General features: G+C 52.2%; 1 protein-coding gene across 1 annotated transcript; it reads left to right on the forward strand.

Moving 5' to 3' along the window:
- The first annotated feature begins 5,800 nt into the window (after positions 1-5,800).
- On the forward strand, positions 5,801-6,757 carry LOC142004675 (olfactory receptor 10C1-like). Its single transcript, XM_074982318.1, has one exon. It carries the CDS (start codon positions 5,801-5,803, stop codon positions 6,755-6,757), a length of 957 nt encoding a protein of 318 aa, XP_074838419.1.
- The last annotated feature ends 9,109 nt before the right edge of the window (positions 6,758-15,866 follow it).

Genomic DNA, 15,866 nt, shown 5'->3' on the forward strand with positions numbered 1-15,866 from the left:
TGGGTGGGCCTCCTGTCGTGGAACATCGTAGGAGTGGGAGGTGGGGGTGCCACAGTCTCCTCAGTGTGTGCTGCCATGGGGCTCCCTGGCCCCCCACACAGTGATTGTCTGGAAAGGCGGAGCTGTGGAGACAGAAGGGGAGGGGGTACAAACCATCAGTCCTGTGACCTGGACCCAAGGGCTTTGCCTTGCACCCACCCTGGGCAACCCCTCCAGTCCCCTGCCCCACTATTCCTTTGGGGTTCCTGGGTGCGCAGCGTTCCCCACCTTTGTGTTGCAGGCAAGCTCCACCCTCTCCCCTGTACCTGGACGTGCCACTGATCATGCTGCTGTCCATGGGAGAGGGAGCTCAGTGCCATGCATCGTCCTCTCTGCGACCATCTGCTCTGTGTCTGGCCCATGGCCCATGGCTATATTGCCAGCCTGCTGCAGATGGTGGTGCAGCCAGGGTCTGTCTCCCCACCCCCTGGGGTGCTCAAAATGCACGGTACGTAACTGAGGGTCCTTTCATGAACTCAGGGGATGCCGTGGTCGATGCTGTCTGGCTCGAGGAGCCAAACGGGATGACGATAACCAGGGCACCTTCACTGGATCCTTCCTCCTCTGATCCAGGCTCAGGCACCGGAGCGCGGGGTGGGCGGGCAGGGAAGATGAGGAGCAATGGCAGTGGGGGATGGTGATGTGGGTGGAAGCTGCGGGTGCCTGGGTCAACAAGGTCTTCCAGATGGTTGTGGAGTCGTCAAACCAGGACGTAAGTTGGTCCAAGGCCTGCACCTGCCATTCCTGGTCCCGTGCCCTCCACTCCAGGTTGGCCAACGGATACCACTCCAGGAGGTCAGTCTGCCTCCTGAGGTGGCTGTGTAGGCCTGCAGGATGTCCTCATCAGGCTGGCAATGACCAGCTGTAGGCCTTCTCCTCCGGTGGTGTGGTGTTGGCTGTCATGGGAGCCAGTCCTGGCTGCTTGGCTCTGGTCCCAGGATGGGGCTGGCTGGCCCTAGTGGATAGGTGGGTCTGGCCTTGTCTTCGGATTGCACAGCTGTGAGGAAGACAAGTGGGGGAGATGGTGAGTGATTCCCACAACTCAGCTCTTAAGACCCTGATCCCCATCCACCGTGAGTATCAGCCACCACCCCCGGGGGCGAGGGACGGGGATGACCTGGGAGCACGGGCATGTGTGCCCTGTATGAAAGGGTCTTTCGCACAAGGAGCCCATGGTCCCTTGGGGTCTGGGCTGACCCCTCCTCTCTCCCTGGTTGACCACTTGATGGGTTGGCAGCCAAGGGGGTGTGTCCAGCCACAGAGGTGGCAGGCAAATTGGGCGCAGCCCGATTCTCCCCATCCCCATGCGTGCGGCTTGCAGCGCTGTCCTTGGGAACAGGTGCTGAATCTCACCTGAAGGCATTCCCACGAGTCGGAACCTGTGGTCCTCAGTGGTGTGGTCTATCATCTGTGTGGCTGGCCTGCTTCCACCTGTGCCAGGGACAGACACCCTCTGCTAGGGCCTGGGGCTCATGTGGCCTATCATGAGGCTGGCAGCAGGCTGCTGCCCATGCCCGGGGCCTGCCTGCTGGGGCCGGGTGGGACAGGCTGCCATGCACATGACTGCACATGCTGGGACTATAGCATAGGGTCCCGCCCAAGCCAGCCTGATGAACCTTGCTGTGCTCCACGTCTGCATCTGCTCCCCAAGCCCTAAGGTGTGTGACATGCCGAGGGTGCCTCAAAGGGGCCTCAAGATGCCCTGGAGGTGGCCTGGTTGAAGGGGCCTGAGTCCAGGGTGATCACCAGTGTGCCTTCGCTTGTGTCGGACACCAGAGTCAGGCTCCAGCTCTGGCCCCGGCAGGATCCCAGGTGCTCCTCCTTCAGCTCCAGTGCCGGTAGGGGGCCTCCTCAGCTGTGTCCACAGCAGCAGTGGTGGGATAGCTGTCCTCATCCCTCAGGAGCTTGTACAGCTCATCAAAGTAGGGGCATGTGGCTGGTCCTGCCCCCGATCTCCAGCATGTGTCCTGTGCCAGGAGTACCCCTGACAGAGCTCCTTCACCTTTGCCTGGACTTGCTCTGTCAGCCCAGGTCTGCAAGGCTGGTGGCCAGGTGGGTTTATGCTGTGGTGTTTTGCCTCTTAGCCGAGGGGTCCATTAATATTTCCTCCTTGGCCCAGATGCTAATCAGATCCTTGATTTCAGGGCCAGGCCATGACAGGGCCCATCATTTGGTGCTTTGGGTGGGGGAGGAGCTCTCGTGATTCCCTGGAGGACTCGGGGAGGCGGGTGGTGTGGTGTGGCTGGCTGTGGCCATCAGCATGGGATCGGGTGTAGGGAGTGGCTGTGAGAGTCCAGAATGTGGTTTCCAGGGCTCCCTGCACCTTTAAGAAAGGCTGGAAGCAGGGACCATAGAGTTGTGATTGTTCTAGAGAGGGCATCCCCCTGGGTCAGCTGGCCACCACCGTGGAGGACTTTTCCACTGACAGAAGATCCACTGGAACTTCTATGCTGGCTTTCGGTTGGCAGAATCTCTCGAGAGAGGCATTCTGCCTCACGGGGAAATGGCAGAATGCTGCCAACGGAAGAGCCGTGTTCTGTTGATTGACGGTCAACCAAATGCATTTGTAATGTGGATGCTCTATGAGTTTTGGCGACAAAACTGTCTAGCGTAGACAAAGCCAAAGCATAAACACACCGACAGAAGGATGCTATGCCCATAAAATTAGGCTAATTTAAGTACGCTAGCGTAAGCTATGTCATGAAGTCTAAGGACTGACGAAGGAAAGACGGACTCTCTCTCATCATATTGTCGGTGCTATTTATGCAGATCTGGCAACCAAGAAAGAAATCAGAGAAGACATAAGAAATTCCAGGCCAGATGAACAAGAATGAAACCACTGTTTAATGCTGGGGCAACTTTTTGAAGTCAATGGGCTTCTGGCAGTGCGAAAGGGGAACAAAATCATGCAGAGCTGGGCTCTGCTGATGTCAGATCAGATCAGATCAGATCACCAGCTGCTGTAAATAAGCAGGAACAGGAGACTCCGAAAAAGCACTGTGGATAGGTCCTGGTTGACTACAATGAGGCTACATCAGCTTGAGCGAAAAGGGGACATAGCTTACTGACTTCAATGGAGCTGTGTTGATTTGCCACTTCCATGGATCTGGTACCACTGACATTAAGGGATGTACTACGATTTACACCAGCTGGCATTTGGCCCAGAGACAGAAGAACAAGCTAAATCCCAAGACTACTCCAACTGAAACTGTGTTGATGCCAATTTCAAGGGAGACGGGAGTCGTTAGTCCCTTAATAGTTACATTATGTAGTCATGTAATTTGGTGTCTGAGAAGCCTCTAAGACCAGTTCCCCAGGGCAATTAAAGAAGCTGTTAAATACTCCAGTTCAATCCGCAATCAAATTCTTTAGTGAGCAGAGAGACCAGACAAATGTGGGTTGCAGAGGTAAGTGAGAAATTTCTTTATTTTGGTCGAGTCAGGCTGAATTCCTTTGGGTTAGTCTGAAGGATCAACCTAGGGAAGCCTTATTAGGTTCTTTTGTTTCTTGGACTGAAAAGGGCTCTCTTTCAAAGTCTGGTGGTCTGATTCTTGTATCACAGTGAAGGCGAGTCTGTAGGATGGCTTGTCTGTAGAAGGCTTGTCTACCTTGCACTAGCCTGTCATGAACTACTGCCTAGCTGGACTCGGAGGTCATGCACTAGAAATTCTTAGGCATGCTTTCATCCACTCCTGTTTCAAACCAGGGGTGGGCCAAGGGAACCTAGGTGTAATTTGTTCAGAGCAGCTAGCAGGGGAGAGATTTGCATTCTGGCTTTCTGCAGACTAAGGATGTGTTTACTTTTGAGGTAGGAGATGTGATTCCTAATTTGTATGTATGTACACTTGGTAGCTCTGCCAGAACAGGTGTCTAAAAAGATAAGTGTGTCCCCAGTGTCTCAGGCAGTTCTCAGGATAAAAGCTCTTAACAAACCCCATCTGACCACCTTGTTACCGAGATGGCCAGCTAATCCATGTTGTCGGAGGTCTTCTTCTTTTTGTGTTTTCTTGCAGGTTCCATTGGAGAGCTTGACAGACTATGATGGATGATGGTTTTCTGAGAGTATGACCTAGCCAGCCCCACATTTTTCTGACAGTCTGCTTTGGATTTAACTATCTTGGGTGGTTTAGGATCATCTGCAAATTTTGCCACCACACTGTTGAACCTTTTTCTCCAGATCATTTATGAATATGTCGAACCATATTGATCCTAGTACAGACCCCAGCAGGAAACCACCAATTACCTGTCTCCCTTCAGAAAACTGACCTTTTACTCCTACCCAATATTTCCATTTTTTAAACCAGTTTGCAATCCATGAGAGGATCTTCCCTCTTATCCCACGACATCTCACTTTACTTGAAAGCCTTTGGTGAAGGACTTTTTCAGAAGCTTTCTGGAAAGCTATATACACTAGATCCACTGAATCCCCCTTGTCCACATGCTTGCTGCTCCTCACAAAGAATTCTGGTAGATTAGTGAGATCTGATTTCCTTTCGCAGAAATCATGTTGGCTGTGTCTACATTCGCTCCCTACTTCAAAGGGAGGATGGTAAGTAGGGTGTCGGGAGCTTATTACTGAAGCACTGAGCTGCATAAGCAGCACTTCATTAAGCTAATTCTCCCTCGCGGCAACTTCAAAGTGTTAAACTTTGAAGTGCCGGCTCGTGTGTTTTGAGGAGTGAAGAGACTTCGACATTGCCCAGGCACTTTGAAGTACCTGTGCGTTTGCCGCAGCTACAAGCGACCCGACATTTCAAAGTTTAACACTTCGAAGTTGCTGTGGGAAGAGCATTAGCTTAATGAAGAGCTGCATATGCACTGCAGCACTTCATTAGTAATCTCCTGACACCCTACTTACCATCCTCCCTTTGAAGTAGGGAGCTAGTGTAGACACAGCCATTGACTTTTTCCCAGGAAACGATGTTCATTCATGTATCTGCCAATTCTGTTCTTTGCTATAGTTTTGGTGAATTTGCCCATACTGACATTAGACTTACCAGTCTGTAATTGCCAGGATCACTTCTAGAGCCTTTTTTATATATTGGTATCACATTAGCTATCTTCCAGTTGCAGATGTTCTTTTCACAATCACCTCACATTTGGTGGCCCAAAGGCATCCTGTGTTTTACTAATAATTCATGGACTTTCTTCTCATTGGTCACTTTCCGCTGATAACAGTATATGTCAGAAATTTGTGTTATTAGAACCTCAGTGTATAAAATTTATAAAATTTGTAAAATTGAATTACACCCCACTTTCATTACTTTTGTCCTCCAGGTTATTCATTTTTTTCAGGTATAACATCTTGATTTTTCTCAGTATTGACAACATCTTATAACTTTGTGTCATTAAAAGTTTCACTATCACAACTCATACTTTTTATGCCCAAGCAACCAATGATAACATGTAAGATCAGTCTTAATACAGATCCTTGAAAAAGTCCAGTAATAACTTCATTCTGGTCCTACTTCATTGCTTATGTTACAATTTTTCTACTAAACATAGTCTTCTAGAATTAAGCTAATGTTTTCCCACATGCTACTGTAACAAATGACTTGCTGATCTAATATATTAGATTCAGCACAAACCCTTGTCTAATATTCAGTTATTCATAAAAGAAACACATCAGATTAGACTGCCATGAGTACTAGATAGATAGATAGACAGGTTATTGTGGGGAAGTCTGGATGGATACATAGAGAACATTATTTTATTGAATAATATATTGAACTCATGCGTAACTTTCTTTTTAATTCTTAAGATGAATTATGCAGAAGAAGAGGTGGGGAATGACACCTCCATGGACAAATTTGTCCTGTTGGGCTTCTCTAACCACCCAGATATGAATCTCATTCTGTTCTTGGCGTTTCTGTGCCTTTACATCATCACAGTGCTGGGCAACCTCCTCATCATCATCGTCATAAATGTCGATCCAGCTCTTCACACACCTATGTATTTCTTCCTCAGGAACTTGTCCGTCCTTGAGATCTGCTACACCTCTGTCACTGTGCCCAAGATGCTGGTCAACTTGCTCTCAGAAGACAAAAGCATCTCCTTTGGCGGTTGTGCTGTACAGCTGTATTTCTTTCTCTTCTTTGCTGTTACAGAGTGCTTCCTCCTTGCGTCTATGGCGTATGACCGCTACAGTGCCATATGTAACCCACTGAGATACATGTCCATCATGAGTAAGAGGGTTTGCAACAAGTTGGCTGCAAGCTCATGGATCACCGGCATCCTGGTGGCCTTGGGGCACACAACATTTGTCTTTCAGCTTCCTTTTTGTGGGTCCAATATTATCGACCACTTCTTCTGTGAGATCCAGCCCCTGCTGAAGTTGGTGTGTAGGGACACCTATTGGAATGAGATCCAGATAATTGTAGCTGCTGCCTTTGTCCTCCTGATACCCTTCTTGTTGATTGTGGTGTCCTACATCTGTATCATCTCCACCATCCTGAAAATGCAGTCTGCTGAAGGCCGACGAAGAGCCTTCTCCACCTGCTCCTCACACCTCATCGTGGTGACCTTGTTCTATGGGACGGCCCTTGTCATGTATGTGCGCCCCAAATCCAGTTTCTCTCCGGAGGTGAATAAGTTGCTCTCTCTCTTCTACTCAGTGTTTACTCCCATCGTGAATCCCATTATCTACAGCCTCAGGAACAAGGAGGTGAAAGACGCCCTGAGGAAAACAGGGATGAAGGTATTTTATCCACAAAAATAGACATTTTTTTCTTCAATGTGATTATTTCAAAGGAATATCTTAGCTCTCAAGAGACTCTGTATTTGCAAGGAGACCAAGATATAGCTCAGCATTTCATAACAATGTATCTCATCAAACATAGTGTTCGTCTACTTTTCCTGAGCTTTGTATTTCAAATAAACACCTTCATTAACATTTTAAATTCCAATAAAATAAATGATTTTTTTCAATCTCCTGATGGCCTACAAGTATTTGAATTTTATATGAAAGAAAAAAGCAAATATAGGGGGGAAACCAGCAGATAAGCAAAGAAACAAAAATAAAAGAAATTACATTCGTTCCTCCTCCCACTGTTTAATTAGTTCATATTCGATATATGCACATTTAATAAATGCTTATATTTTTATTAGGAGTACAGTCACATTCTCTCTGACCAAACGTTAATGAAAGAAATGTCTGTTCCATACAGAAATCTGAAAATATTTCGCAATCGCTTCCTCATCCACTGTGGATGGAGTTCAATATGTTACGTTTCAAAAACATTTTTCAAAGGAATTCAAGATATCTCAAAAAGAAAGTCAGTATTCATTCATTCTAGACGAGAATATTGTTATCATCAGCCTTCAGCTTCCTGAAGGGGAGGTTCAAAAGAGAGCCGGGTGAGGCTGTTCTCAGTGATGGATGGCAGAACAAAGAGCAGTGGTCTCAAGTTACAATGAAAATACTAACTAGCTTAATGTCTGAAAACTAATCCTGCATGGGACTCAACTACACACCCTCCCATGCAGTGATGGTTCCCTCCTTACAATTACTGTTTACCAGTTAATACATTTAATATAAGCCATCTTAATTTTAATCTATCTATCTATCTATCTATCCCCATATACCATAACTATCTATCTATCCGCATACACCATATCTATCCCCATACATTGTATCTATCTATCTATCTATCCCCTTACATTGTATCTGTCTATTTGTCTATCAATCTATCCCCATACACCGTATCTATCTATCTATCCCCGTACATTGTATCTATCTTTCTATCTATCTATCCCCATATACCGTAAATATCTATCTATCTTTCTATCTATCCCCATACACCGTATCTATCTATCCCCATATACTGTATCTATCTCTCTATCTATCTATCTACCTATCTATCCCCATACGCAGTATCTATCTATCTCTCTATCCCCATACACTGTATCTCTCTCTCTCTCTATCTATCTATCGTTCTTTGGACTATCTGTTTGTGTTTCTGAGACATGGTGTGTGTGTGTACACTAGCAAGTAAATTCAAACCTGGGATCAGAAGCCCGAGTTCTTTCGAAAGAAGCTGCAGAGAGTCTCTGCTGACATGGTGCTCTTTGGAAATCAGTTTCGAAAGAACTGCCCCGTTCTGTCTTCTCCTCTCTTCCTGGGATGGGAAAAGCACCTCTTTCGAAAGACAACTTTGTAGATGCTCCATGGCCAACTCTTTCGAAAGTGCAGATCCTCCATGGCCGGGATCAGCTGGCAGGCGGTGCTGCTCCCAGCACAAGCGGTGCTCTATGGCTCCAGCGTCCAGCCACGTTTCAGCACGCAGACTCCCAGAAGCCCTCAGGCAGGAAGCTGAGAGCGTGCAGGCAAAGGGAGCCCATGCTGCCACTCCAAACGCTCCCAGCCGCAATGCCGTGGGGGAAGCCACAGCACCTCTGGCACCATGGCGAGCAGCTGGGACTCCTGCCCAGCCGGGGCCATCCAGGGACTGGGGGGAGTACTCCCGGGGGGGGCAGCCACCAAAGCACCAGGTCCCCTCCTGGACAGAGGCCGAGCTGCAGGACCTCCTCACCCTGTGGGAAGACAAGGAGGTCCTCCAGCAGACGGGGGTCCAGCACTGAAATGCTGTGGCATTCGAGCGCCTGACCAAGGGCCTCACCAGCTGGGGTCACCCCACCCAGACCAGGTGATGTCCGAGGTCAAGGAGCTCCAGCAGGCCTATTGCCGGGCTCGTGACATGGCCAGGCGGTCAGGGGCAGTGCCCACCAGCTGCCCCTACTTTCAAGAAATCTACCGCCTCTTTGGGCCCAAGAAGGTGGGACCCCCAGCCGTGTATCTGAACACTGCTGACCCACCGACTGAAGAGTGAACAGGAAACAGTGATGGGGAATGAGGGGGAGAACCTTCCCAGACCACTGGCCACCTGCAGGCGCCCCCCCCAGATTCAGGACACCGGTGATGATGAGGGCTTCAGTGAGGGGGCCCTCATCATTGATGTCCCCTTGGGACCATCCAGCCTCCTCACCTGAGTTCCTGGAGGGACCCACCGGTATGTACCGTGCACGCTGGTGGCCGTGGGCCCGGGGGAAGGGGCGCACAGTCCCACCAGGGTTGGCTGCAGCCCATCCACAGGGAATTCAGCCCCAGGGCATGGGCAGGCCAGATGGCCCCACCACCCCAGCCTCACAGGGCTGACATGTGGCACCCAGAACCATGCAGCCCGGACAACACCATGGGCCGCCAGGCTGCAGAAGGACTGAGAGAGGCCAGCTGTCCCACAACCCAGACAGGGAACCCTGGAATCAGTCCCAGCAGGGCCCCTGGGATGGGGTGGGAGGGATGGGGGGAGGTTCACAGGGTCCCTCGCTGGGACTAATGACCCATTCCTCTCTTCTTTTGCCTCCACAGCTCCAGCAGCCAGAAGCCGGAGCAGCCCCACGATGGGCCTGGGAAGCCTGATTATCGAGGGCGAGGGGGAGTGGACCAGGCCTTGGTCCACGACAGCGCAGGGCCGTCGCCAGTCCCTCCGCCAGCACCACCAGGCCGGGGAGGAGGAAGCAGGGGACAGGACCCAAATGGCCGCCCTCAGGGAGCTGAAGAGTGCCGTGTGGGAGTGGCTTGCCATGGAGTGGCAGACATGGGACCCAGTGTCGTCCAACCTGGACGCGCTCACCCAGGCTGTGGTTGGCCACCTGGCCCCTGCCGCTGCACCATCCCGGGTCACTCCCACACCCATGCCCACCCGGCACTCCCCCACCATCCCCCATGACCCCAACACTCGTGCATCCCCTTCCCTCCCTCCCAGCGGTCCTCCCCTGCCCCAATCCCTCATCCCCCTGCCTCTCCCACAATGGCCCCCGCTGAAGAGGCCAACCTTGAGGCCCTGCTCCGTCCCCACAGCCAGCCTCATCTGCCTGACCCACAACCTGTTGGGCAGGGCTAGGCAGATGAAGGCCAAGCCACCGGCCCACCCCTTCCCCTATGCCGAGCCCAGCACAGGTGTGGGGACCACACCCAAGCCACGCCTCTATGTCTCTATGCCGCTGGCTCTGGCCCGTCCCCCAGAGAAAGGGGAGGGTGCGGGTGCGGGTGAGGGGGATCCTGGCCATCGAGCCCCATGGAGGGGTGAGGCCCCCCACCCCGGCTGCCCATTCACCCTCCCCTGACACATGTAAATAGTTCTTCCCGCTCCCCCTCCCCCTACATGTATATGGTTTCCCCTAGAAAATGAGGGGCGCAGTTCTGTCTAGTAAATAGTTTATTTTTGTGGTATCACCTATGTCCCCCATGCATGTGTGGAGGAGGGCGTGCGTGTGTGTGCAGGGTGCAGGTGGGGGAGGAGTATGTGTGCAGGGTGCGGGTAGGGGGCAAGTGTGCAGGGTGGGGGGTTACCATGGCCTCTGCTGAAAGGCCTGGTGCAGGGCCTCCCTTGCATGCACCCCGTCCTGCTGGGCCTGTTGGCATGGGGTGACAGGGGGCTATTCGTTCCTGTGTCCCGCCTCGGTGGCCCACCCCTGCATATGGGGCTCGTGTTTCGCCTCCACCACGTTATGGAGGGTGCAGCAGGCCCTGACCACCGCCGGGACGTTGGGGAGGCCCATCCTGGTGTAGAGGCATCTAAAACACCCCCTGAGGCGGCCTAATGCCCGCTCAAAGGTGTTCTGGGTGCAGTTCAGCCACTCATTTAAAAGGTCCTGGCTTGGCTGGGTGTGCCCATTGTATAGATACATCAGCCAGGCCTGCAGAGGGTAGGCCATGTCCTCCACCATGCAGGATGGCATTGTCAGGTCCCCACTGGGGAGCTCCCGCTGGGGGATGAAGGTCTCCTCAGCCATACGACATCCCAGCCCTGAGTTCCGGAAGACCTTTGTGCTGTGGGCGTGGCCAGCCCAGCCCATGTAGATGTCCTGGAACCTGCCATTGGCTTTGACCAGGGCCTGCAGGACCTCTGAGTGGTATTCCCTGAGGTTCACCTAGGCCCCACGGCTGTGCTCCAGGGCCCAGATGGTGATGTTGGTGCCACCCAGGGCCCCAAAACAGTTGGGGAAGCCCAGCTCCTAGAATCCCTGGATGGCTTCGTACAGGTCCCCGACGCAAACCAGCTGCCTCAGGAGCACCTTGTTGATTTCCCAGATGACCTGCAGGGGCACACTTGTGGGCGTGGGATGGGGTGTGGCTTGCCTGCCCATGCCCATCCCCATCCCTGCCCCTGGCCATGGGTGCCCGTCCTTCTGCTGATGGTGTCTGTCACCAGGCTGCCCCCCACCCCCACCAGGCAGTCTAGGTGTGAGCTGGGCAAGGCTTACGTCAATGAGGACATCCCCAAAGGTGGCTTTGCCCACCCAGAACTGGTGGCCGACTGATCGGTAATGGTCTGGGGTGGCCAGCTTCCACAGGACGATGGCCACCCATTTGTGCAGGGGGACTGCTGGCCTCAGGTGTGTATCCCGGTGCTGGAGGACTGGGGCAAGACAGTGGCACAGCTCCAGGAATGTCCCCTTGGTCATCCTGAAGTTCTGTAGCCACCGGTCATCGTCCCAGTCCTCCAGCACCAGCTGGTACCACCAGTCACTGCTTGTGGAGAAGCTCCACAGGCGGTGGATGACCTGGGGGACTGGCTGGGGCTGTTGCTCCCTGAGGATGGCACCTAGCAGGGTGGCTATTGTGCTGGCCACCTGGAGCACTACAGCATAGTGGGCAGGACCATGGTCAGGGAACTGGCCATGGCTGAGATGAAGAGGGGGGTGCTACTTGGGGTCCATGGAGGCCTGGGATGCCACCTCCATTGTCTCTCTCTCTCTCTAGCTCTCTCTTCGTTTGGGGATAGGGTTGCTGGCTCTTGGCAGGTACACGCTTAAGCATGGAAGGGAGGGAGGGGCCCTTTAAAGGGATGGTGGGCAGCGGCCCCGGAATGGCTCATCCACAATGCGACCCTGCCCGGGGCGCTTCCTGCCTCTGCTCTGTCGAAAGAACGCCCTGGTATGTGTGGATGTTCTCTTTCGAAATCGTGCTGGAGGCCTTTCGAAAGAACAGACCAGACCTTTGGTGCTCCATTTCAAAAGACCATCTTTTGAAACAGAGCTGTACTGTAGACACAGCCTGTTTGACCAAGATTTCCCTTTAGATTATGATAGCTAGGCTAAAAAATTTGGTATGCCACTTCCTCTTACCCTAACTTAAACCAAGGGCAGGGTTTGGTTGTGGCAGGAAAATGGGAAGTGCCTAGAATCTAATGGTTTTCCAGAACACGGGAAGAAAGGAGCATCAAGGTGAGGGACGAAGTACTTCAGACTCACCACTGGGGTGGTGGCAAGTGAAGGGAATAGTGAAATGGCAAAGTGACCACGGTGGCCAGCTGCCAGTGGAGCTCCTCGTGCCATCTGCTGGAGATCGTAAGTATCGTCCTGCCCCACACTCCCCCAGGCCCTTGGCTACAGCCCTGGGCTGTGGAAATCCTGCTTGTCAGAGCCCTCCCCTCTTGCTCTGGATCCCCTCGGGCTACCTCCCTACAGATGCTGGGATGGGAATTCTGGCTCAGCCCCAGATCCTGGCCTCCTCTCCTCTGGAGCTCCGGCTGAGTCCAGGGAAATAAGCCCAGCTCTGGCCATAGTCTTGGTCTCCCAAGCAAAGGTTGATTCTGGAGCCAGGTTCCATCCCCACCACCCAGTGGGTATATGAGGGAGCATTGGGAGAGATGGACCTGACTGGGCCTTTGCTGAGGAGCCCACAGCTGTATCCACAACCACTCCCTGAGGGCAGGTGGGCGGCCAGGTGCCTCAGCCCAAACAGGCCCTGCACTGGAAACAGGTGTGGGGTGAATGGGAGCTGAAATGGCTCCCAACAGGCCCTCCGACGGGGACAGATGAAAGCCAGGAGCTACAGAATGATCCATCTTTCCACCCCAGGGACAGATGGGGGGACAATAGATGCAGCTTAACCCAGGGCCTCCACTGGAGACAGACCCAAAATTGCCGCCCCCCTGAGACTATGCTTGGGAGGCTGGGAGCCACACCCTCCAAGCCACAACCTCCCAGAGAGGACTGCAGTGTCTGGAATGACCAACCTGTCCTCTCCAGAGAAGATGTCAGAGACAGAAATTGAGCCCCATGAAGGAGACACAAGGGCACCGAGGCGATGCTGGGGCCAAACACCACAGCCCTGGCTCTCCCCTCTAGACCAGTGGTACCTTTACCACCATGGGATTCCCTGGTAAGCCCCCAACATACCTTAAAGCTCCATGCCCTGCCCTCTGACCCCTCCCCTAAGCCCCATCTCATATCCATCCTTGCAACCTCCAACCCCTATCTTCTGCCCCACACCCCAATCTCAGTCTTGCACCCTCTGAACTCAGTCCCAAACTGTTGCAGCTCCTGCCTTCACTCCTGTAACCCCACCCCTTGGTCAGGGGCCCTCCACACCTAACTCCCTGCCCTGAACCTCTCCCCTATATCCAACCTCCTGCCCTGCCTCCACCCCCACCCCTCGCCCTGTGCCCTCCACCTACTGCCCTGACTCCTACATCCTCTCTTCCCATCTCTGAGCCCCATCTCCCTTTTCATTTAAACAAACGAACTCCAGTTAAGAACGGGAGCAACTCTGGGTACATCTGCTAGGTTTTTAAATAAAAATATTGTGTAGTCTCCATACGGTTTTGCACATGAGGCCACGTGTGACCCACTAACCAGGGAAGAGAGGCATCGTTCACAGAATCATGGATTTCTAGGGCTGGAGGGGTCCTCAGGAGGTCATCAAGACCAGCACCCTGCTCAAAGCAGGACCAACCACAGCAAAGTCATCCCAGCCAGGACCTTGTCAAGCCAGGACTTAAAAACCTCTAGGGATGGAGATTCCACCACATCACTAGGTAACGCATCCCAGTGCTTCACCACCCTCCTGGGGAAAAGGTTTTCCAAATATCCCATCTAGATCTCCCCCAGTAGAACTTGAGATCTTTGCTCCTTGTTTTGCTATCTGTCACTACTGAGAACAGCCCCTCTCCATTCTCTTTGGAGATCCCTTTCAGGAAGTTGAAGGCTGCTATCAAATGACCCTCATTCTTCTCATTTGCAAATTAAATAAGCCCAAATCCCTCAGCCTCTTCTCGTACATCATGTGCTTGCCCTCCACTGGACCCTCTCCAATGCATCCACATCCTTTCTATATTGGGGGGCCCAGAACTGTACATAATTCTCCAGATGTGGCCTTACCAGTGCCGAATAGAGGGGAATAATAACTTCTTTAGATCTGCTGGAAATGCTCCTCCAAATGCACTACCCTTGTCTTCATGGCCACAAGGGCTACGTCTACACGTGCAGCCAACATCAAAATAGCTTATTTCGATGTTGCGACATCGAAATAGTCTATTTCGATGAATAACATCTACACGTCCTCCAGGGCCGGCAACGTCGATGTTCAACATCGACGTTGCTCAGCCCAACATCGAAATAGGTGTAGCGAGGGAACGTCTACACGTCAAAGTAGCACACATCGAAATAGAGATGCCAGGCACAGCTGCAGACAGGGTCACAGGGCGGACTCAACAGCAAGCCGCTCCCTTAAAGAGCCCCTCCCAGACACAGTTGCACTAAACAACACAAGATACACAGAGCTGACAACTGGTTGCAGACCCTGTGCCTGCAGCATAGATCCCCAGCTGCCACAGAAGCAGCCAGAAGCCCTGGGCTAAGGGCTGCTGCCCACGGTGACCATAGAGCCCCGCAGGGGCTGGACAGAGAGCATCTCTCAACCCCCCAGCTGATGGCCGCCATGGAGGACCCAGCAATTTCGACGTTGCGGGACGCGGATCGTCTACACGGTCCCTACTTCGACGTTGAACGTTGAAGTAGGGCGCTATTCCTATCTCCTCATGAGGTTAGCGACTTCGACGTCTCGCCGCCTCACGTCGAAGTTAACTTCGAAATAGCGCCCGACGCGTGTAGACGCGACGGGCGCTATTTCGAAGATGGTGCCGCTACTTCGAAGTAGCGTGCATGTGTAGACGCAGCTAAGGACATGCTGTTAACTCATAGCCAGCCTCTCATGCACTGTAGTTCCCAGGTCCTTTTCTGCTGTACTGACACTTAGCCAGTCAGTCCCGAGCCTGTATCAACGCTTGGGATTCTTCTGTCCCAAGGGCAGGGCTCTGCCTTTGTCCTTGTTGAACCTTATCAGATTTCTTTTGGCCCAATCGTCCAATCTATCCAGGTCACTCTGGACACCGTCCGTACCCTCCAATGTATCTACCTGACCCGCTGTCTTAGTGTCATCTGCAAATTTGTCAAGGGTGAAATCCATCCCCTCGTCCCGGTCATTAATACAGCTGTTAATAAATTAGCTATCACCTATTGGGCCTCTTTCGACAGGCATGCCGAGTGTCTCCCAAATGCCACACAGTGTAGTCAAGAAAAGCAACCTCCCTCCCAACTTTTAGTAAATTGGGTAGGGGCAATGTTCCCTGTAATCTGAACACTTGGATGGTTGCCCAGGAGAGTTTCGGGTGCCTCCCAGATCATTAGCACAGCACCCACAATAGGCAACATCTATTTTTATTGGTGGGGCACAGCCAATGGTTGTGTTATGGTGCACCCATTCCGCCCATGGATGGAGAAAATAAGAAGGAAGACTGGGTAGGAAGGCAACACATGGTTGCCATAGAGCTGAGTCCCTGTTCTCTTCCTTCTCAACTTCACATGTGTTCTGGGAAGAGAGAACCTGAAACATGACACTTAGAATCAGGCCTAAGTCATGAACAAAATTCAGGCCGGGCTGATGTTAAGTAAAGTTAGCAAGAGTCGGACTACGAGCAGAAGTCAAGCTCAGTTTTTAAGCAGATGTTTCTTAACAGTTCGCAGTCCAATATGTGAATGTG

This window comes from Carettochelys insculpta, chromosome 32, assembly GCF_033958435.1.
Source record: "Carettochelys insculpta isolate YL-2023 chromosome 32, ASM3395843v1, whole genome shotgun sequence".
Classification (NCBI taxonomy): domain Eukaryota; kingdom Metazoa; phylum Chordata; order Testudines; family Carettochelyidae; genus Carettochelys; species Carettochelys insculpta.